Below are 24000 nucleotides of genomic sequence, written 5' to 3' on the forward strand. Positions count from 1 at the left end.
TCTCTCCCTCTCTCTCTCTCTCTCTCTCTCTCTCTCTCTCTCTCTCTCTCTCTCTCTCTCGGCCCCTGTACAGGTGCTGGACAGTGAGCTCTGTGACTCTCCTTCTCCTGGTGACGCTGACCTGGGTCTTCGGCCTCCTCTTCATCAATGAGAATAGTGTGGTGATGGCATACCTCTTCACCTCCTTCAATGCCCTACACGGTCTCTTCATCTTCATCTTCCACTGCGCTCTGCAGAAGAAGGTACCTTTGTGTGTGTGTGTGTGTGTGTGTGTGTGTGTGAGAGAGAGAGAGAGAGGGAGAGAGAGCAGGAGAAGAAGGGAGAGGGAGGAGAGATATCAGACACTCTCCCAGGAAATCTTGTAGTCACGCAGATCATTTCTAATTCACTTGGTTGTCTGAATGTGCTGAATATTGTATGTGTAGCACACACACACACACACACACACACACACACACACACACACATACACATACACATTAGGAATTCCTTGTCCTGTAGTATAAGAAATCATTCACATATCAGGTTATGTATTACTGTGACATCTACAGAGTACTCTTTGATCATTTCTTATTGACTGTTATTGATACTTATTCAGGTTCAGAAGGAGTATGGTAAATGCTTCCGTCAGTCATCCTGCTGTGGCCACGCCTCCTCTTCTGGTTCCCATGGTTCCCTCAAAAGCTCCACCCATCGCAGCAACAACCGCTACTATAGTGGAGGGCAATCAAGACATGCCCCGGCACACAGACAGGTAGCACATAGACACACACACACTCACACACAATCCAAAGAACAATATATAGATATAGTACATCATAACCCTTACATCTTAACATCCTAATCACTGTGTGTGTGTGTGTGTGTGTGTGTGTGTGTGTGTGTGTGTGTGTGTGTGTGTGTGTGTGTGTGTGTGTGTGTGTGTGTGCGCGTGTGTGTGTTTAGAGTCGTATCCGGCGAATGTGGAATGATACAGTTCGCAGGCAGACTGAGTCTTCTTTTATGGCTGACCTGAACAACACCCCCACGCTCAACAGAGGTAACACATGTATCTCATTACCAGACTAACTGTTAAGCTACCAACATCTCATGACAGATTCATAGATGTTCTCTCTGAGTCCTGAAGTTTATCGACTCCCCTTGAAGAGTATCAGGTAGCGTCATTACTGCCTTTCCTAGAATTCTTGCTTTGGCGTGGATGTCCAGAGAGAGTTGGAGCAGTTCAGGGTCATGGTTGAAAACAGCAGGGGAGAAAGAGGCTTACTGGTGAAGGCCAGAGGCATGCCTAAAGGGTGCATGGCCTCAAGGCACTGGGGGCTGGAAAAGGTCTTGGACATGTCGGTCTGGGACGAGCTCTCATAAGACTGCAGCTTACATCAGGGAGATGGACGCTGGGGTTTATGATGGTCATGCCTGCTGGGAGGGTTCAGCTACCTGGGCAGGGTAGAGCCCCGGGGTTGGTGGGGCAGGAAGCGGGCGGAGCCCCTGGGCTGGGGGGGTCAGTGAGGGGGCAGAGGCAGTGGGGTCATTTGGAGGAGCAGGCCAGTGGAACGCCAAGCTGCATGGTTTGTGCAACTGCTCCCGTGCTCCTCTTTGAAAGAGAGGCTGAGATGAGAGCCTGCTGCTCGTGGGACTGAAACCTTTTCACCTTTTCCAGACACTGTCTCGGTAGCTGTCTGTGGTGCTGAAGCTCTTTCAACCTTGACCAGACAGGGTGCTAGTTGCTGTCCAAGGTGCTAAAGCCCTTTCACCTTTCCTGTAAATTATGGTGGTAGCTGTCCATGGCGCTGGAGACAGTGTGACAGTAGCTGAACATTTTTCTTCAAAGGAGCATAAAATCCACATCTAATTATGTCTGATGCATGCAGTGTACCAGGCAAAGAATATAGAATTGTTCTTTCTCTCCACTAGAGCAAGCATGTTTATATATTAACTTGTATATGCAGAAGGAGAAAAGCAGTGAATATGTGAGAAAGTATGTATTTGAATACTGCATCCGTGTTGGGCACAGGTGTCCCAGCCGGGACATGCACACACAGCTACTTCACACCTGCTTGTTCCGGAGTGTTTGCCCGACTACGTAGCAGGTTGGCTCTGCACACGCATCCTTTTTGGTCCATGTCTCTGCAAATCTGTTCATCTGTCTCTATTAATCTCACTGTCCATGGATCTGTTTCTGATGATTCAGTGTCTGAAGATCCTCGAGTCTGTCTATCCATCTGTCTGTCTGACTGTCTGTCTTTCTCTCTGGGAGTCAAAGTATCTATCTCAACACCACCCCCCCAATTCTCCTTCTTAACTGATCTAGTTCTCTCAACACTTCACTTTGTGCCTTGAAACAGTTACGAGAGTAAGAAAAAACCTTCCAAACAGGACGTCATTAATCACACAGAGCAACAGATGAGCTCCAGCTGGACTTCCTTGGTTTGGATTCAAAAATCTACTTTTTCGTCCCCAAGTAACTTTAAGCCAGTTCTTCATACTTCCATGTTTTGCATTTCAGTTGACATCTGATTGGTCAGTGTCTGCCATGTGGTTTGTTTCTAATGATGTATGAGGTCTGCTGTTTCATGCATTTGATTCGGAGTACTTTTGAACACGCAGGACAGTGTGAATATCCTCATACTTCTACACACAAGGGGAAGGAATACAGAGTGGTTTTTCTCCATATATTTTTCTCCATATAGATAAATGCAGTTTTCATATTGTATTCCTTTTCACATACACTAACTTGGTAAGAAATTAAGAGGAAGGGTTTTTGGCTCATACTGTGTTGGGATTTTTTTCATTTTAGGAACTATGGGTAATCACCTGCTGGCCAATCCAGTGCTGCAGACTCGCTCTGGCTCCTCCCCTTATAACACACTTTTGGCTGAAACCTTCAACTCACCCTCACCAGCGGTCTTCAACTCCACTGGTCAGTGTGTGTCTGTGTTTTTATATGTGTTTCTGTGTGTGTATGTGTTCTCTAAACGGAGTACACTCTGTTCTGTCTGCATAGATAATTGTTTCTTATGTGTATTTATCTGTTCTTTCTTTTCATCCTGTTTCTCATTTATCTGTCCATCTTTATTTCTCTGCTTCTTTCTCACACTTTCTCTCTGTCTCCCTCACCTGTCTCACTCTCTTTTCCTCTCTGCAATCTGCAGGTACCTTCAGAAATTCAAGTATGGAATCCGTGTTGTGGAATTTCTCTCAGTTATAGTGTCTGCACTTGTTTCATGTCACAGGGCTGCACTAAGTCTTAATCACGTGGCACAGACATGGCACCCGTTTTCCTTTGTTCTTCGGTGCAATGCGCATGAAAGCAGATGCATCTGTGCACAGCTCTGCTGCTGGTTGCTTGTCATCGTGTCAGTGGCGTTCAGCTGATTTCATAAGCTTTCACGACTCCATCCGATAAGGACACTGAGGTCATGATACTAATGGATGTTTGGATATGAGGGGTTTTTTTTTCGCTGACGTATTAATGTTATGTTGCGGTACAGTCTTTACTGTTGTGACACGTGATTTATATTGAGAGGCTGGCTTGTGGATTAGACAGCTTTGATGCTCTACTGTTATGTCTCTCTCTGTCCAGCAGAGGGCACTTTGTCCCGTAGTCGTGAGTCGTGTGGGCTGGAAGGAGTTCGCCTGAACGGAAACTACAACAACAGCTACTCCGTGCATGGTGGCAGCTCTGACCTCCTTGGGAGTGTTCCGGTGGGAGCAGGGGGCGTATCTGGAGATGTCAGCCCAGCCCTACTAACCCCCAGGGGGGCGGAGCCAACAGCAGGTTTGAGGCGGAACCTTTCAGATGCAGCCGCATTGGAGAAGATGATCATCTCCGAGCTGGTGCAAAGCAACCTGCGTCCGGCTGCTGATCGCTATGGCAATGCTGTGGAAACGACCACTGAGCGTCAGGATTATGTAACCTCAACAATGGGTCACAGGGAGCCTCCTCAGCGCCCGCTACCCCGCCCACCACCTCCACCACCACAGGATGAGGAGGAGCCTCTGTACAAGGCTCTAGAGAAGCCCCGCCTACCTGACAAGCCACGCCTCCCCGAAAAACCTCGCCTCCCAGAGAAACCCCGTCTCTTAGAGCACACTCAGTCAGTGTTCTACCAGAGTGAGGAAGACTCTGAAAGCTTTTCTGCTGAAATCACGGACAGTGTGGGTGGAACTGGGCCTGACACCGCCTCCTTGTATGCAAGGGACAGGGACTCATCCTATCCCGACAGCAGCCCAGAGGCTTTAGGGGTGGAGCCTCGCTCAGCTCTGCCCCCCGATGAGTTGTACTTCAGCACAGGGCGCCACGCCCACGTCTCCGCCTTCTACCAGCCCCCATCACGACGGCCCAATGAGGAGCCTCGGTTGGGGCTGGAGCCCGCTCACGGTGAGGGTGATGGACAGATGCAACTGGTGACGAGTCTGTGACTAGGGCGCTGGTGACCAGGACATGGAGATCTGGGGGAGGAAGAGGAGGTCTGATGTCATCATCATCATCATCATTATCATCTACTACAATAGAGAGCAGTTTTTTTATGAACATCTGTTCCTAAAAGTAAACGTGATGAAATGTTTTGTAACACCTGAGCCTGGTAGAAGAGTTCAGAGCCTGGTAGAAGAGTGTCTGTCTGCCTGGAGATCTCAGATGCCCAACAATATGTATCTGACCTAAGAGAATTGGCGATAACGATCACTACAGTTTCTGAAGTCTGAGGTTTTACCCACAAATGTCAGTATATCCTCCAACACAGAGGTGCATTCACCTGCAGCTTGTACTGCAGTTTCAACAACACTGACTGACTGTGGTTCTGATTACTGACAGTACAGTGCGTTGATATGGTGGGTCTGTATTGCTGTATGATGAGCTGGATTGAGGAGCGGTCACGTCAGACACACTGAGGTGTCCCGGGCAACCTTGCAGCTGGACAGCATCTGCATGAGGAGCTAGGGAGTGCTGTCACCCTATGGGATATTTGGAGGAGACATCAGAGACTTCTGCATCCTAGCTGAATTTACAAATTATTATTATCATTAATGTTAGTATTAATATTTTCGAATTATGCGAATGCATCCTGTGTACCCTTGGAAAAGCACATGTCCCATGAACTTGATGATGATGATGATGATGATGATGATGATGATGATGATGAAGCAAAAGAGCAGTGATGACGATGATGAAGGCTTCCTCCTCCGAGTCTCTGTCTCTTGGTCACCCCCACACCCACCCTGCCCATCTCACTGCCATTCATACGCTCTCTCTCTCTCTCTCTCTCTCTCTCTCTCTCTCTCTCTCTCTCTCTCTCTCCTCTATGTTGTATATTACTCTGTCTGAATGCCTGTATTTTCTGCATATTCTGTATCTCACTGTTTGTCCCTATTACTTTTCCCCTCTCTCTCTCTCTTTCTCTCTCTCTCTCTCTCTCTCCATACTCTACCTCTCTATGTGATGGCCTCTGTTCATCTTTTTGCACCCCTCTCTGTCTGTCTCTCTCTCACTGTGTGTCTGTCTGTCCCTCTCACACTCTTTCTTTCTCTCTGTCTCTCTTTCTTTATCTCTGTCTAGCTGTCTGTCTGTCTCTCTCTCTCTCTCTCTGTCTCGGGGTGGAGTGGTAGTCTTTTGTTGTATCCTGGATTGTTTGTTTCATGTCTGTAGTCCTTTTCAGCAGAATGTGACACCTTTACCAGAGACACCAGAGGAAAACACAAACTTTTACATTGCCAAAAACCATTTCAAGGAAACACACAAACACACACGCACGCACACCTGCACACATGCAAACACACTTCTTTCGTCGTCTGGCTTTCAGTGTTCACTCACTGAACACACTTCTCCAGAGGTCAGGGGTCAAAGGTAATCGGGGTTTGACCTTACCAGGCATCAGAACCAGACTGTGGACATGTTCTGTCCTGTTCAGAATACACATGCGAACTGTGTGTGTTTGGACCAAGCCCTAACCCTTGTGGACTAGCCTTACCCCTAGGCCTCAACCAATCAGCTTCCTTGATTCTGAGGTTGGCAAGCCCAACGCCCCGCCTCCTTTTCTAGATTCTATGTAGGTTAATGAATGACAGATGTTGATGTTGCCACGATGATAAGGCAGAGCCAGCAGTGGTGTTGGTGTAAATAGAAGTCAGAGAGCAAGCATTTCAGGATGTGCTTCTTCTATCTCTACAAAATTCATGAACAAAAGGATAAAACATAAGATGTGTAGAAGACCTGGATGACACTGTCTCTTCTCTTCCATTAGCTCTGTCTTTCTCTCTCCCTCTGTCACTCCAGCTCTCTCTCTTTCTCTCCTTCCTTTCTTTCTTATTGTTCTTGCTCTCCATGTGGGTGACAGAAGGATAGGGTTTTGTTAAAGAGAAAGACAAGAAATGTTTTGTATAAAAAATAAAACGAATGAATGTCACACCTGCGGTTTGATCACTACTGTTGTGTGTCTGTGTGTGTAAATGCACAAATATATAAGTATACAAGTATATACAGTTACCCTCAGGTTACATGGAAATGTGTCCTGAGATTACATTCAGGTTCAGCCACTGGGTCCTCAGATTACATACATGTTCAGAAACTGAATCCTGAGATCACATACATGTTCACGAACTGGCTCCTGCTCTCTATATGCATCACACCACAACACACCACACACCACGCCTACACACACTTGCTACTGAAACTGAAATCTTTGTCATGTTCAGGCTAGAAGTAACACAAGTTCCCATTACCGTGTATGTTACCCAGTGAGGTATCCAGGTGTACTCGGCATAGGACCTGTTGTGTGGTCTGAGAGAAGTGACATCACACATTTGAATGCCTGATGTTTGATTTATTGTTCTTATTGTTTTGGCTTTCTTTCTTCACATATGTTGTATGAAGCAGTCCCTGCTTTTCTCTAAGGCTGTGGTTGTTGGGGAGCAGTCATTGTTTTGTAGACAACCACAAACATTTTATTTAAAAAAGAAAATTACTGATCCACAGTCAGCATTTGTGTACAAGGAATTTTATGATAGAAAAAATGGTGCTTTGGGGCTGTAGCATCTGTCTATTCCAAAATAATTCTCCAAGGTAAATGTAACAACTGCTTACAGCTGTCTGTAGGAAACAATCATAGCTTTTTATGGCTGTGGTTGCTAGGGAACAGTCATGGCTTTTTTGTGGCTGTGGTTGCTAGGTAACAGTCATGGCTTTTTTATGGCTGTGGTTGCTATGGAAAAGGGGTTGGTCAAGTGTCTAGCCCAAACTCTCAGTAGCCATGATGTGCATTAGAACCTATGGCTCTGGATGCATGTGCACAGGTGTTTGTTCACAGGTGTTTCTGAGCCATGATTATTGTGCGGAGTGGGATTTTTGAGGTCGACAGATACACTTAAATTGGTCCTGAAATCCAACATCCAGGTTCTGATTGGTTATGAAAGACAACAGATTGGATTTGATTGGTTATGCAAATCAAGTGTCAAGTGTCAAGTGTCAGTGGTCAACAGAGTTCAGGATATGTTCCCAAAGTCTACATCTAGGCTGGCATTGGCCCAGAAATGTCAAGATAACATCAACAGAAATCTACAGGCAGGTTGTGACTGGTGTAGAGACTTACAGATCCTCCCAGAGATTGTGAGATTGGTCTGAAATTTAAGTTGTAAAAGTCAACAGAAGCTGTGTACTCAGTTTACATCATCAGGACAGTGAGAGTGTTGTGGGTTCTTACAGACAGTGTGTTGGACTGACACTGGACGAGACATGGAGAGTATAACTACAGGTACAAGTCCACATGTGAGAGAAAGAAAGAGAAGTAGGAAATGAGAAAAACAAAAGAGAAACAAGTGAAAAACAGAGAGAGAAGAGCATGGGGCACCAACATAAGAAGCAAAGTCATGGTCAGGTACATAACTGCTTTTGCAGTGAGACAAGCTCTCACAGCCCAGCACACTGGGAGGGCCCCATATATCAATCCCATTATCATATCCTCCGGATGGTGCCTGTGGTCAGAAATCTGGCTCAAACTAGTTTGAATCAGCAAAAGGACTAGACAACAGCAGACACACTCCTTGCCCTGAAACACAATGCTATGGGTAAAACAGAACTGATTGGTTTATAGAACAGATTTCTTCATTAGTTATATCTGTTTAAATTAGTGCTAAGTAGTCTGAATGCAGCAGTGATATGACTAATAGACTTGTATTCTGTAAATCTCAATATATGAATTCAGTTGCGGGTTAAATATAAAAACGGAGCTACAGATGGTAACATCATCCATTAAACATTTGTGGAAGTTATTAAGAATGGTGAAGTGATTCAGAGTTCTTCTCAATGTGGATGCTTTAGTCTTAAGAGGGTGTGGTACCTCACCTACTAAATCACAAATGATTAAGTAGATTCTGTTGTAGATTTTGATTTCAGTAGAGAATTAAGATGAAAATAATGGCACAACAATGCCTTGAGTTCAACATGGAGAAATGATTCGTTTACTTCATGGTAGCAATTAAAATGTAAGGAAATATGCACCACATTAGGGAAGTGTGTCTGATTGAGCTACATTGATAGCAAAAACGAGCACCAGGAAGTAAAAAGGCCCACATCAGGAAGCTCCTTCGCTGCTTAGACCTTGGATGGTGCCTCTGTGCTCTGGATAAAGCAGTGCAGTGCCATGTGTCTATTGGATAAGAGAGTAACATGCACTGGTTGAACTAAAAGTTGTTTGTTATTGACTGAGTTGCTTCTCATTTTGCGTCCTCGCCACTCTATTGGTTATTTCTCTCAGTCTCTGTGTGATGGTCAGAGAGTGAGAGAACCACAGTATGAGAGAAACATAGAGAGGTGGGGGGATATAGAGAGGGAAACAGAGAGAGGTGGGGGGATATAGAGAGGGAAACAGAGAGAGGTGGGGGGATATAGAGAGGGAAACGAGAGAGGTGGGGGGATATAGAGAGGGAAACAGAGAGAGGTGGGGGGGATATAGAGAAGGAAACATAGAGAGGTGGGGGGATATAGAGAGGGAAACAGAGGTGGGGGGATATAGAGGGAAACAGAGAGAGGTGGGGGGATATAGAGAGGGAAACAGAGGTGGGGGGATATAGAGAGGGAAACAGAGAGGTGGGGGGATATAGAGAGGGAAACAGAGAGAGGTGGGGGGGATATAGAGAGGGAAACAGAGAGGTGGGGGGATATAGAGAGGGAACCATAGAGAGGTGGGGGGATATAGAGAGGGAAACAGAGAGAGGTGGGGGGATATAGAGAGGGAAACAGAGAGAGGTGGGGGGATATAGAGAGGGAAACAGAGAGGTGGGGGGATATAGAGAGGGAAACAGAGAGGTGGGGGGATATAGAGAGGGAAACATAGAGAGGTGGGGGGATATAGAGAGGGAAACAGAGAGGTGGGGGGATATAGAGAGGGAAACAGAGAGAGGTGGGGGGATATAGAGAGGGAAACAGAGAGGTGGGGGGATATAGAGAGGGAAACAGAGAGAGGTGGGGGGATATAGAGAGGGAAACATAGAGAGGTGGGGGGATATAGAGAGGGAAACAGAGGTGGGGGGATATAGAGAGGGAAACAGAGGTGGGGGGATATAGAGAGGGAAACAGAGAGGTGGGGGGATATAGAGAGGGAAACAGAGGTGGGGGGATATAGAGAGGGAAACAGAGAGGTGGGGGGGATATAGAGAGGGAAACAGAGAGAGGTGGGGGGATATAGAGAGGGAAACAGAGAGTTGGGGGGATATAGAGAGGGAAACAGAGAGAGGTGGGGTGATATAGAGAGGGAAACAGAGAGAGGTGGGGAGATATAGAGAGGGAAACATAGAGAGGTGGGGGGATATAGAGAGGGAAACATAGAGAGGTGGGGGGATATAGAGAGGGAAACAGAGAGGTGGGGGGATATAGAGAGGGAGGAGAAAGAGAGAGTTGCTGCTGCTCCTGTCACAGTGGACAGCATAAGCACTGCTGTCTGCCCACTTCCACTTTCATTCCCTCGTGTGTCGTTCCACACCAACTACTTTCCTGCTAAATACTGCTTATGAGCAGAAAATAACTCTGTGTTTGTATGTGTGTGTGTGTGTGTGTGTGTGTGTGTGTGTGTGTGTGTGTGTGTGTGTGTGAGACAGAGAGAGAGCGAGAGAGAAAGAATGCATGTGTGTTCTTTATGTTGCTTAAATTTCTCTTCCTTTTTCTGCAATATTTTTTCTGAAAATGTGTACGTGTATATACATGTGTTTGTACATGCCTGTGTATGTGCATACGTGTGTGTGAATGTACATTCGTGTTCTTTATGTGTACACTTGACAGTAAATACAACATAATATACACTGGAGACAGTACAAGGTTTGTAAGACACACACACATCTCCCTCCTCCAGTTTGCAACTGGTGTGTGAGCACAAATGTGCAGGAACATAGAAAACAACCTATAGGGACTGGTAGTGCAGTGTAGAGATGCACACATACACAGGAAGTGACCTTGTAAATGGCCCATGCCAAATGGAGCCACACCGAGCAGGAATTAGTCAACAGAGCAACATAACAAGAAGCACCGTGGTTTCTAGAGCAGACAGGAAATGGAGAGGTTCTTCCAGAATGCTCCAGAGTTTATATTACAGGAACTCATACACAGCCATCCAACATTCTTCATCAACATTATCAACATCTATAAAAATACAAAATAGCATAATCATAACTCATCTCATCACTATCATTAATGATAAAAAATGAAGTAACATACTAGAATACTAGATATGATTGGATAATGGATTTATTTTTATGTTTATTTTATTGTCTAGTTGATGAAACAGGAAAACCAATCATGGTGGTAATGAATATGATGACGATAAGGAGGTGTTTACTCACAGAAAGGCTGAGAATGATGATGATGATGATGATGATGATTACGGCGGTGATGAGCTCGTGGTGTGTAAAGCTCTCTCACTCCAGGAGCCGATTGGTAATGCTGGCATCTGCAAAGTAAAAACCTTTTCTGAAAAGAGAAATAGCCTTCAGCTCAAAAGAAAAGCAGCAATGTTAGAGAAAGGCTCTGATGTCCCGTGTCTTTTTTAAACACTCATCTGTGATTTCTGTCATTTTGGAGAATTAAGAATAGTCATGGGGGGACTAACCCATATCACCTTAGGATACAAGCCTTACCATCATTACCACAAACATCTTAGACTACAGAGCCACAAATGTCTCCCACTGTGAGCGTGCATTAACTATTTAGATATACAGGTGATGCACTGGTTCATCAAAAGAGATGGAAGGTCTGATACACATGCTGAGCTCCATCTCTTCCTTAGGCCCAATATTGGCAGGCAGAGGATGTTGTAGCAACGCCAACGTTCCAACCCAAATGTCTTATCACCAACGTTCCAACGCCAGATTCCATCGCATGACAGCAACCTGTTGAGCAAGAAGCCAGAACATATCACAGCAATCGACTACTTATGTATCACTGAAATTCAGATACATATATCTATGACTTTGCAATAATTTATTCAATCAAAAATCAAATCTGTGCAGTTTAATTTTAATTGTTGACTTGTGCACTATGACATGAGCATTAGAAGAGTTGCCTGTAACTGAACTGGACTCTAACGGACAGGAAGCTAATGAATGAGGATAAATCTGGGTGTGCTGGTATCAGATGAGCTATGCTGACCTGAGAGATGCATTGTTCAGGTGTAAGTAGTTGGTGTACACATTTTACAGTTTAGTGTGCAGATTTCTTAGGGACCTCTCAGTTCCACCAACAGGGGGTAGTGCTGAGTGTGGCATTTCGATGGTGGACCATTTTCACTACAGCAGTGACACTGTTGCACAGTAGAGGGTGTTGAGCTGACATGAGTGTATCGCCTCAGAGGTGAAGCTCAGTTCTGTCAGCTCTGCTGCCAGAACACGATCACTGGTTGGGTCAGAACACGGTCACTGGTTGGGTCAGAACACGGTCACTGGTTGGGTCAGAACACGATCAATGGTTGGGTCAGAACACGGTCACTGGTTGGGTCAGAACACAGTCACTGACTTTCTAATAAACAATGGTTTTTAATAAATAAGTTGGCAAATGTGTTTTCAGAAAACAAACTTGTCACATATTTTACAGATCCTTGCTGTAACTTTGGTCTACATTAAAGAACAAAAACAAGCTGAATCAATCAAAGAGAAGACAAGGTGTCATGACAGTGTGTAAGTTTGTTTTACTAGTCCATGAACAGTCAATGCAGGGTCTCCTTTCTGACCCAATTGATTCTCACACATTTCTAGGGAGTTTTCTCCAAAAGCACATCTACTATGCTGTACTTAATGCAACTTTCCTACCTTTCACTGTTTTTTAATTCAGAAACTGTCTGAAGGGCCTCTGTTATCTGTACATGTAATAAATGAAACTTTCTCTTTGGCTCTCACTAATCTTGTGACTCAGCTGCATACTGCTGGAACTGTGACATGGAGAAAATCTCCACTTTTTAAATGAAAGCACTTTTTCTTCCTCACTAAAGAGTTCATGTTTTGCGTAAAGCCCGTGCCTGAATAATGACAAAAAAGCACCCCATGTAAATGCCAAATCTTAAAATGTGATCCTTTACACCAAACCAGCCAACATGAATTATTTTGTATTCTCCATGACTAGAAAATATAACATAAGTAAATCTCAATTGTCTTACTTACTTTGCCAGTCATTAAACTGCATCTTATATTTAAAAATATGTTGCTTCTTGAAAAATAATTACAGTTCTGAAACCAGACACCAGGTTCCCCATTATATAAGATCTAAAAGGAATTGAGGTTTTTAACTTTGGCAAGTACTTTATTTAGCTTTCAATCCCACTTATGAAACTAACAAACGACTTTAAACTGGGTGTTTCCTGCACTGGGAAATTTGGCAGCATGGCATTCAGTGTCTGTAAAGTGATGTTACAACATATGCTCATTTACCACATGGGACACTAAAAAAGAATGTTGCAAGGAGAAACAGGATTCCCTTTCACATGTTAAATGATCCCAGATGTTTATGTCACAACATTTCAACCAGTAACAGTCAAGCAGATCTGGTCATATGTCACCAATTTAACTAGTTTTCCAAATTAATTGCTGGTTTGTGTGGCCCCTGGCAAAACGTGGTTTAAAAGACACCATGTGATAGTCAGGCTCTACTGCTCACCAAACAATACACTTTAGGCATATAAAAGACTTATTAACACAATTCACATTACCTGTGTGTGAGCTCTCATAAGAGACTCACGTTCCCATGTGAGGCGTGTTGGGGGTCTCGTGTTCACTAACCACATCCCATATGCAACATGTCCGCAAACATCAGCAACAGGTGATTTTTGTTGCGTTTTTTTTTTTTTCTACACAAAACTAGGGCCCTCGTTTTCCGGCTAGAGTCCCTGGCTGGAGTTGACCCCACAAATGTCCCCATTTTGAAATGTGAAACGTACTGTAAGGTCCAAAGAACAGCAGCCAGGCAGACGACTTGCGCTATGCTGGTTTTGGCCACCAGAGGGGGCTGGCTGCTGTTATCGACTAACGTCTTCCACCACCCGCTCGCCTAGATTTCGAGAACACACCTATGCAAGATGATGGCAAGGGTCAAATGAATTCACATCTGCACCACAGACGTCTTTTTAAGACTTAAATGTCAGCCAACCATATATGACGTATGTCGCCAGAAGTGAGTTTAGGCTTTGGCTATTGAGCGATAGACATGGATCCCTTTTTAGTGAACGTATATTTAATATGAATGTGAATTATCGCCTCATGAAACCACCTTTTGTGGTAAATAAATCCGTCTCATCCCCGACTAAGGCGCAAGAGACTGACTTTGGAAGCCCTTTTACTTAACGATTTTATTTCTAAACAGTGACGAGCAACAGATCTGACGAGGGGAAAACAAGAAATATAAGTCTTATTTAGGACTACTGCAACTGATTCCCATGTAGGCTGCTGCTCGGAAAAGCAACCCGAGTGTCTGTCTGTCTCCTCACACAAACACAATACGCAGGAGGGAGTCAATTAGTAGGTCGGCCATGTCTGTAGTGTTTCTGTAATTGTTTTCTCTGTTCGTCGTGTGTCTGATGGTTTATCTGTTACGGTGTGCTAGTCTGCTAAGTGTGCTTGTGTCTTCTCTATCTTGGATATGTACATGTTTAAATGAACTGTGTTGATTGAACCCTGGTAATTGGACAGATTTCTTTATTAGGTTGTTCCATAGTTTACAATAGCTTCACTCATCTGTATGACTTTCAGACACGCTTACAAAGTTACATAGTACCTAATTTTTTCAGGCATTTTTCGCCATAGTTTATCACAGTTCCCATGTTCCGCACTGAAATATGATCACCTTATATAAAGCCGTTTTTCCGGACTATGACCCCTTAGTACGATTGTTTTTATTTGTTTGTCATTTCACATGCTTGACACATTACGTAGTAGATTTATTTATTCATTTTTTGGACAGGTTGCAGTTTTCTTCCTGGCATATTCTGCGATGTCTGAGGTCTAACCCAAACGGGCATTTCGTTAAATTCAGGCTACAGTGTAAGCGCTTTGATCTTGCTTGGAACGATTTCCTCATGTGCATGAGAAAAATGTGTCTTTTACTGACTGTGGTTACATTAGCCACGTTTATCAATACTTTTAGATAGGCCGCCGTGAATTTACATTCACATCCCTATTCCGGAGTTAAGCGCTATCCGCTTTTTACGACCCGATAAGCAGCCGGCAGTACTATAGACTAACAGAGCAATATATTATTCCACAACGTGCCAAAAGAAAATCAATTCTGCCTAATCCAAAAATATTCTTCTAAAACGGACTCCTCGCTCTCTGGTGCAGCAGCAACAGTGTCATTTGAATCATTTCGATATTAAGGAGCCACGTCGTATTTCGTAAGTATGCGTCAAAGCCTCTCTAAAGGCAGTATCCTGGACGCATTATGAATATTCGGTGCCAAACATTCCCCGCTGAGGAACTGACTCACTGGTCTTTGGGTTGTAGGGGGATAAGTGGAAAAAAACAACTTAACAACAGTCGCGTAACTGCCGGGCCACTGTCGAATATTGTTCATATACAAGGAAAATTAATAATAATACATGTTCTTGAAAATATGACTTACCATTTCAAAATAACAAGAGTACCCATTAGAAACATTCTAATGCAGATTTATCCTTAAAAAGATAATGAAAATAACCTGCTATTCTCTTCAAATAATTATTGAGTCTGCCTCTATTTTTCTATTTCAACTGTGCTGTGTAATAAAACCGGAGTTTGGGAAATGTTAAAGAACCACACCTGCCATACATGTGTAACGCCCATTGGTTACTACTAAAACACAACAATTTGCCATGAACATCAGCAAAATCTGGACAGAGTCTGAGTCACTGGTCCCCAAAAGTAATTATCTCAATCTCGTGAGCATGTCCAAACTTTCCCTTTTGTTATCTAACTAACACCTTTGGAAGTGGAAGAGTGATAAACCTCATTCTTTAGAAATCCAGTACAACTTGCAGATTCGTTTGTGTGTGTGTGTGTGTGTGTGTGTGTGTGTACTTAATTCTGTTAATTTTGTTTTTCTTTGTCTTTCTTTTTTTTCAAAGAAAGCTTTGTTTTTATTCTTGTTTTTATAATTTTTTGTTTGTTTTTTTGCTTTTGTTTTATACCATGAGTAATGTTTCTTAGTGATGACTACAAATGTATGAGGCAAAATACAAAACAAATGAAACAACCAAATCTGAACAGCCCAAAATACCAGTATACTGTGGTGGTGCTAGAGAATGTATGTAATGGGATGGGTTGAACTGCATGATGCAATCCATTATTCATCTCAGTGATGTCATAATCTGTATTTAGCACTATTTAAGTAATAAAATCAGTGGGAAACACTGTTTGTGTTCCTGTGTGATTGCTTAGGAGGAAGGGTATTTCACTTTGCTCTCAGAGAGAACATTTGCTCTATGATAAAATATCACTGCAATAAACACCATTCCAGTCCACCAAAACACCATGCCATAGCCTATAACACCACTCCAGTCCACTAAAACACCATGCCATAGCCTATAATGCCATTCAATTCCACTAAAACACCATGCCATAGCCTATAATGCCATTCAACTCCACTAAAACACCATACCATAGCCTATAACGCCACTCAGCTCTGCTAAAATACCATACCATAGCCTATAACGCCACTCAGCTCTGCTAAAATACCATACCATAGCCTATAACACTACTCAACTCCACTAAAACACCATGCCATAGCCTATAACGCCACTCCACTCCACCACAACTCCATTCCACTAGCCTATAACTCCAAAACATCATGATGTTACATAACTAGTAGCTGGATCTGCATAAATAACAACCCCCATCTGTACAGAGGACCTCACTGATGACTATGTTCCTAATTCAATCATTTCCTTTCCATGTTCAAGCATAGTAAAAGTACAGCACATCTCTGGCCGTGTTGGTATTTTGGTGCCGTGCTGAGGTGACATCATATTTTTAAAATAAGGAACAAATACTAATGTTGGTGGTTTACATGCTTGGCCGAACTACTTGGTGTGTTTGTGTGTGTATGTGTGTGTGTGTGTTTGCGTGGGAGGGGGGTTGTGTGGGAGGAGACACTTCCACATTTTGCCTTGAGTGTGAAAACCCAGAGGTCACATAGCATGTATTTTTATGTCAGATGACCTATGATCACTGCCAGTCTTTTCCTCACTAACAGTAAGTGAGTACGATCCCCCGAATGTCTGCTGCAGACACACAGTCCTGAGCTTTAGCAGAATCAACTGCCCTGGTTATGACGTCATAGAGAAGGAACCATGCCCTGGAGATGCAGGGGTGAGGGGAGGGGAATTAGTGAGGGAGAGGAATGGATAAGATGGAGGTGGGCATAGTACACACACACATACACATACATAACCACAGCCACACAGGTCCACCCATGTTAAACACAGCTCCTCAACTGCAATCCCCCCCCACACCCACATGAGCCCAGGGCTGTGCGGAATACCCCGCCAGCAGTCAGCGTGCAGGCCTTTCTCCCCAAGCGTCAGAGGTATCATCACAGTTAATGCTGCTCTTCCAGTGCGGTAGGTTGCTGCAGGCGAAGGGGTGCTGGCCCACGCAGGGCCATCTCAGACTCCCTCCACCATCCACACAGAGTTGTCAATCACAAGCACACACTCTTCCTCTCCATGCTAGTGATCACGTCTATCGGATAGATATAAATACCCACATGCATACATACGTTTATGGATAGATACTGTAATATTTGACTATGTGTGACAGATACTTATAGAGTATATTCCACATACTAGCTGGTAGCCAGTGTGTTGATGACATGGCAGGGGAAAGAGTTTCCTGCTCGCAGGTCTGCTGGGCTTTCCATGGGGTAAAGCATGTATTTTTCCCACTGTGCTCTTGGTCATGTGGTTTTAGCAAAGCTAAAAAGGCCAGCCCACACTGAGGAAACCTTTCAGAAACTAGTAGCCTCTTTCAAAGGGGAAGCTATGATATTGTATGGAGAGAGAGAGTTGTGTGCGTGGGTGGTGGGTATGATGACAGTAACTCATTCTCTCTCTCTCTCTCTCTCTCTGCCCATCTTCCTTTCTGTCCTCTTTTCTGTCTCCTCTGAGTAATAATATGATCACACCATCAATGAAGAAACAAAACGAAAAGGTTCCTTTATCTCATTGCACACACGCATGCGCGCACACACAGCTGTAACTCTCTCAGCTCTATGACCTGCACTCTATTACCTGTCTTCATGGCATGTTCTCTGTGCCCTCAGGTGGATGTGATGATGTCCTTGGGTGAGACTCAGTCTCACACCCAGTCTATAGTCCCACTCCTTCAGTCACACAGGATGCTACCCACAGTTTTTGAACAACAGATGACAGTCAGGAAGTCATTTTTATTAAGTCATAAGTGCTTTTAATAGAAGCTTTTTTTTTTTTATAAACAAAGAACTTTTAATAATATAGAAGCTTTAAGAATATAAGAAGCTTCAGAGGAAGAAATTTGTATGATTATAAGTGTTGACATGATTAATGGGGGGCTGGTCACTGAAACCCATGCCTGCTCCAGTGCTGTCAGTGCTGTCAGTGCTAGGCCCCTGGCAGAAGCATGCTCTCCAAAGCCTCCTTGGTTGGCTGTTTGGTTAGTTGTTTGTTTGTTTGGTTTGAGTGGCCTAAAGATTGCTGAAGCCCCAGATACACCTTCATCGTTTGTATATCAGAATCTTGTGTGATTACATCACTTCCTTTAAAATATCAGGCAGTTCTTCAATCTGCTCACGTAATCTCACTTCAGTTGTCAGGCCTTCTCATGCACTCATATACAAGCACACAGGCAGGCATATGAAAACCTCTTTATGTAAGACAGTATATGATTTTTTTTCCCTTTTGCACTGTCCACCAGCTCATGTCTAAAACAGCAGGACATGGGAAGCTTCCGAAGGACCCACATTCTTCGTCTGTTTCTGTTCTCTCTCTGTTTGTCTTCCTAAATCTATCTCTGGCTCAGTCGGCGTGTTCCTGGACCCAGCCCACCCTGTGCCCCGTTAGCACCTCCGTCGTTTTATAGCTTCGCGGACAAGAAACGGAACGGGGTTCTAAGGAGTCACGGAGAGTCACGGAGATTCTGCTGTGGGTCGGGGAGCAAGGCGTCTCGAGCGTCCCCTCGCGCTTGCGTCTTCACACTTACCTCTATCGCTTTCCGCCTCTAGCCATTTGCGCAACAGCGAGAAACTCGGAAAGTCTGCTGTTTTTTTCTTCTCTCTCTCTCTCTCTCTCTCTCTCTCTCTCTCGCTCTCGCTCTCGCTCTCTCGCTCTCTCTCTCTCTCTCTCCGCGTGCCTGGACGTCCACGCGTAGGTTGACAACGCGACGGGGAGGAGCAATGAGGAGACGAGGGAAACCCGGTACTTCCTCCTTCCGGAGCCTCGCGAATATAAACACTGACTTTTAACACTGCGTCTACACAAACCAAGAGCCAACCGACCGGACTGCTAATCCGTGGAATAAACCTAGACGGTTTTGGTCTTTCTTTAGTCTCTTCGCCTTCCATTAGAAAAGCAATGAGCTCGGCCGATGTGGAGAGCCTCGAGCCCCGCGCTCGCCCGCGCAGCAGGTGTTTGGACGTGTGTCTCGTGGGCTCCGTGACCACCCTGTTCGCGCTGGTGCTCGGCGGCGCGGGAGCCGCGCTGATGTTCGTGAAGGACCTTCCAGACGTGGCGGAGTCTCAGCGGAGCCATGGGCAGATGCCTTCGGGCCTGCTCAGCTACCAGGTGAGAGGAAGAGTCATTTGACTTGGTTCGCTTGGACAAATGTATTCTGCCGAAACAGTTTAGACTTAGACTGCTGGCTGCACGACTGGAAATCCTATAGTTCGTTGAAGATATGATTGTTTACTTTCTGAAAATTTGATCGTTCACTGAAGAATGAAAATCTAATAATTTCTCTTACTTTTTTCCTCAGATGCAGAACTTTGCCTACATGCGTGCCACATCCCGTAAGTGTTCATTACATATTTCTCCCTCCTGCACACTTATTTTCCTTTCTTTACTAATATACCCACATGTGTGTGTATATTAAGAAATTTTGGCTTTTAAAGCAACCTGCCCAGTGCTGCATGAACTGTTTGAGGGATCATCTGTGCAGATCTGTACTTCTGTGCTGTAGTTGCTGATTCCACAGTTTAATCAGTGTCTTTTCCAGCTAATGACATTTTTATTGTGCTAATCAACAAATTAAGTAAATGGTGCATGTGTGTCTTGCAGAAATTGTGACTGACGTAATGAAATGGGAGCCTGTGAAGTATGGCAATGGAACTACAATGGGCTCACGCTACAGCTACAACACCAATCAGGAGGCCCTGACAGTGTCGCAGCAAGGAAGCTACTTTCTGTACACTCAGCTTAGGTTTACGTGCGTACACAAATGCAACAGCACCACCCTGACGGTGACCTTCCAGGACCAGTTTGCAGTTAAACATCTCTCCTGCACCGTTAAGCTGCCAGAGAACTTCGAGCCTGTGATGAATAAGTGCTGGACTGTCATCCCCGCACCTGAAGGGGGACAGCAGGATCCTGGCCAGAGTTTCCGTGCAGTCCAGCATGGGACAACTGGAAACTCGACATGAACAGTTCTGGATTTGGGATGTTTCTGGTGGGACAGTCCCATTGTAGGCAGACATAAGGTGGTCACCAGCAGGACACACATGCCTTACACACGGAGGTGACTCCCCAAATACACACATGCCTTACAGATGGAGAGGGACTCACCAAATACACAGGTGCTTTACACACGGAGAGACATCTTCAGACACACAGCTTTAAGCACAGAGAGGCCTCCGCAAACATGTACCTCTCTGCATCTGATGAGTTTTTTGGGGGGCCATGAACTTTGCACTTTTTGACCCACTCAGGGAGGACTGTCAGCAAGCACTAGGCCTAGACTATTTATACTTTTTCTACTCATATCACCTATTTATACTGAATTTGTATATTTTAAAGTTATTTATGGAGTGTGCAATGTATGTGGAACATATGTAATACACTTGTGTTTATACCATTTTACTGTAAGACAGTGAGAAGGTGTTTACTGTTAGACAGTAGCTGCAGAGTAGATGTCACTACCGATTAGCTGGACTGGGCTAGCCAGTGCAGCATGTCTGCAGGAGCTGTGTCTTCTGAAAGACAGGAAGGTCAAACCGCACTCCATATTCACTAAGTGCCTGGCCACAGCAGTGCAGACCCAGGAACAGTATTGGGAAGTTTCTTGGGTGCCTTGACTGTGTGCTGAGGAGGAGGGTGCAGCCCCGCACTGTGCACATGGAGCTCAGGCTGGTACTGAGACCGCTGCAAACTTCCCAGTGGAATGGATTATTCATATAATCAATAAAGCCACAGTTTTATCTGGAAATGTTGCGCATGCACGCGCGCGTGTGTGTGTGTGTGTGTTTTATCATTTTCTAATATCTCTTCTAGTAGGCCTGTTATAATGTTCTAGCTATTTATGGAGAGATGATGATGTCAGTCAGCTAGTAAATTAAGGTAAAACGTCTGTCGTTTTTTCACATGCCAATGTTTGAGATCAAGCTGAACGTATTTGTGTGATTAATATCTCACTGGTGACGGGTAATGATGAAAGAATGGAGAATTCCCCGTGGTACTAGAGGAGATGATGTCAGAGAGAGAGAGAGAAAATACTTCAACCTATAGCTGACCATCCTGAATGAAGGAAGCAGGGGTTAGCATTGCAGTGAGACAAGTCACATCGGCGAGGCAGGTCAGGGCAGTGAGACGGGGCAGAGCCCTGAGGCCCTGTGCACTCCATTCATACTTAATGCCATACATTTGTGACAAACATTAAATGAGAAGAGATGATTCCAATGACCTATATTATAAAACCTTCTGAGTAGCAGTCTGGTTCTATGTTGGCGATCAGTGGTTTCTAACAGTGCCGCTCAGCAACTCCTCTCTTCAATTACACAGCCTCTGAATGACAGACGTGCACTCACACTCGCTCACCGTGAGCTCCATTTACAGAACTGACAGCAGTGACTGTCCTGAGGAAGAGAACCCACAACCAACAGATCAGTTCAGCTGGGGGCCGGTGCAGGCGCGACGTGGAACCGATGAAGGCGATTGGATACCTTCTTTTATGTAGCTCCTCTTCTACCTTCTATGCTCAGGCCATAACAGGTGGGCGGAAGCTTCTGAGCATGGGGGAAATTTAGATAACATCCAGGACACATGTGAACACGCGTCACTTACAGGCAGCCCCGCTAATGTGGTTTCATCTTTTACCACACACACAAAACCGTATGGCACATACACACACATGTATAAATAACCAACAAACAAACACTCTGGCTCCATCACATCTGTGTAACATAGCGGAGATGAAATGGCTTTATCGCACTCCGTCTCTCCACCAGCCGGACCTCTCCTGCTTGTCACTTAGTTTGTAAACACCTAGGAAAGGAAACAGAGGACATCTTTCGCACTCTATCACCCTGCTGGCATATATATCATGCCTCTTCTTTTCGTGGAGTCCAGCAGCAGATGGATATGAACTATTCAGTGGCGTCAGCCAATGGGCTGAGACTTCTGCTTCCATTACCAACACCCTAAGCTCCACCCCACTCTGCGCAAACAAGAAAGGAGGAAATTGAAGGAGGAATTCACTGACATCTTCCTCTCATTAAGTCTGGTTGCGAGCTGCTCTGTGTAATGTGGGTGAGCTCAGCGGGGGCCCCTGGTGATGATAGCAGGCTGAGCAATCCATGCCATTTTCCGGTAAACACGTCTCAAGTGGCCATGTTGGATCTAGCACACAGTTTCTCAGGAACTAAATCCAGCTGATTTAGTGTCTGATTGTTGGGCCTTAGTCCATATTGGCTATTTTCGTTCTTTTCTTTTGTTGGAGTGTAATATTTTTTCACATACAAAGCAGACAGATCTTCTGATCCAAGGGTTCAGAATGCTGAGAAGCTGCTGTCAGATCATTCTACCAGGGACACTCAGCAAGGCCTTTAGTTGTGGCCATCTCGGGGAATGATTTTACAACCATTTAAGCGTTTCCGAATAAGAAAACTATGCAGTTGTAGAATAGTGAAGGCATACAGTAATGTGTTCATGCAGTTGGTAAGATGTAGCTTGCATTACAGGCTGAAACAGATTATTGTGTGCATAGTCTGAACTGTGAGTGGGACACATAACTGACTACAACATAACTGACAAACATTTCCAGGAGTCCTTCAGCTGCAACTGTGAAACTCTGTTGATGCGTTTGTCGGTCTGCATGTGAGTGTCTGCCAAATGTGTATAAATATAAACCATCCAGACTGGCAGTGATGTGCACTGACACAGTTCTCCTGGATCCATAAGTATTGTTACTGAAAAGGCACTTGCTCAGAGTTTCACACAACTCTTAGATCAGTACATTCCCAGCAAGATGAGAGCATGTAGCAGGTTCTGCTGTTGCTGCTGTCTACGGTCAGGAGTGTCCCACCACTGCCACCTGCTGATGGTTTACAGTGTGATGGCCACATATATTTAACAGTAACCCTCGTTAAGCAGTAGGTGAAGACGCCAGCAGGTCACACACTGATAGAAAAGCAAACCTCATCTTTGCACTATTTATTCAGAATGTTAGTTTTTGTGCATGTTTGTTTATTCAGATTGTTAGGTTTTGTCTGTTTGTTTCTTATTTAACCACATGTCAACAACTTGTGAGACAAGCCAGATAGCAACTAGACCTGTTGAAAGATAGAGAGTGAGAGAGCGAGAGAATGAGAATGAGAATGAAAGGATGTGTGGGTGGTTTCTTGCACAGAATTAATTTTTTTTGTCTTTCTCTCATTCATTTTGTCTCTCTTTCTGGGGAGACTGGGGAGAATAAGAAGAACGAAAAGTAGCTTCTGTCATTTGTTGCGGTGACGGTGGATTTCTGGAAACTTCCGCAGAGACTTTGCAGATTTGCTGATTCATCATCACACATTTCAACCCCCCCCGCCCCGTATTTTCCACAGCACTCTCTCCATTTCTCTTTCTCTCTCTCCATTTCTCTCTCTCTCTCTTTTTTTCTCTCCTTCTCCCTCCCTCCACTCACCACTTCCTTCCTGTGACACTTTATAATTTCTCTCTTTATCTGTCCTGTAATCTTTTGCTCTCTGCCTCTTTTTGTATTTGTGTGTGTGTGTGTGTGTGTGTGTGTGTGTGTGTGTGTGTAAATGCATTGCAGGGTAAGGGCAGCTACAATCTTTCATTCATTGAAAATGATTTTAAAAGCCATAATATGACTGATATTTATTATTTTAGAACAATTTCTGGGCTTCATCTAGCCCAATTAAACAGGCATTCTGGGTTTTGGTGATTATTAAGCAAAAACATGGCACAAGTCTCACTCACCCAATACCTGCATTCAGACCAAAGTTCTTTTGCCCTGCTTTCTGTAATGTTCTGGTCTGTTCCAGCGTCTGCCTGTCTGCCTGCCTGCCTGCCTATCTGTCTGTCTGTCTGTCTGTTT

General features: G+C 44.5%; 2 protein-coding genes across 10 annotated transcripts in view; both read left to right on the forward strand.

Annotated features, from left to right (window-relative positions):
• Positions 1-6418, forward strand: part of LOC113582860 (adhesion G protein-coupled receptor L1-like) — a 48871-nt gene extending 42453 nt beyond the window's left edge. For 2 of the 9 annotated variants that reach the window (XM_035535144.1, XM_035535146.1), the window contains 6 exons: positions 74-242; positions 599-754; positions 946-1039; positions 2795-2917; positions 3150-3167; positions 3581-6418. In XM_035535144.1, coding sequence (XP_035391037.1) covers positions 74-242; positions 599-754; positions 946-1039; positions 2795-2917; positions 3150-3167; positions 3581-4419 — 1399 coding nt within the window. In that variant the 3' untranslated portion in view covers positions 4420-6418. The remainder of the gene's footprint in view (positions 1-73; positions 243-598; positions 755-945; positions 1040-2794; positions 2918-3149; positions 3168-3580) is intronic. The other 7 variants (XM_035535145.1, XM_035535152.1, XM_035535147.1 and 4 more) reach the window with 5 other exon arrangements.
• Positions 6419-18883: 12465 nt separating this feature from the next.
• LOC113582858 lies at positions 18884-20883 on the forward strand. The gene is made up of 3 exons (XM_027018873.2): positions 18884-19253; positions 19444-19477; positions 19746-20883. The coding sequence occupies exons 1-3, from the start codon at positions 19044-19046 to the stop codon at positions 20105-20107; spliced, it is 606 nt and encodes a 201-aa protein (XP_026874674.2). The 5' UTR covers positions 18884-19043; the 3' UTR covers positions 20108-20883.
• Positions 20884-24000: the final 3117 nt, after the last annotated feature.

The sequence above is a fragment of the Electrophorus electricus genome, chromosome 16 (genome assembly GCF_013358815.1).
Source record: "Electrophorus electricus isolate fEleEle1 chromosome 16, fEleEle1.pri, whole genome shotgun sequence".
Taxonomy (NCBI): Eukaryota; Metazoa; Chordata; class Actinopteri; order Gymnotiformes; family Gymnotidae; genus Electrophorus; species Electrophorus electricus.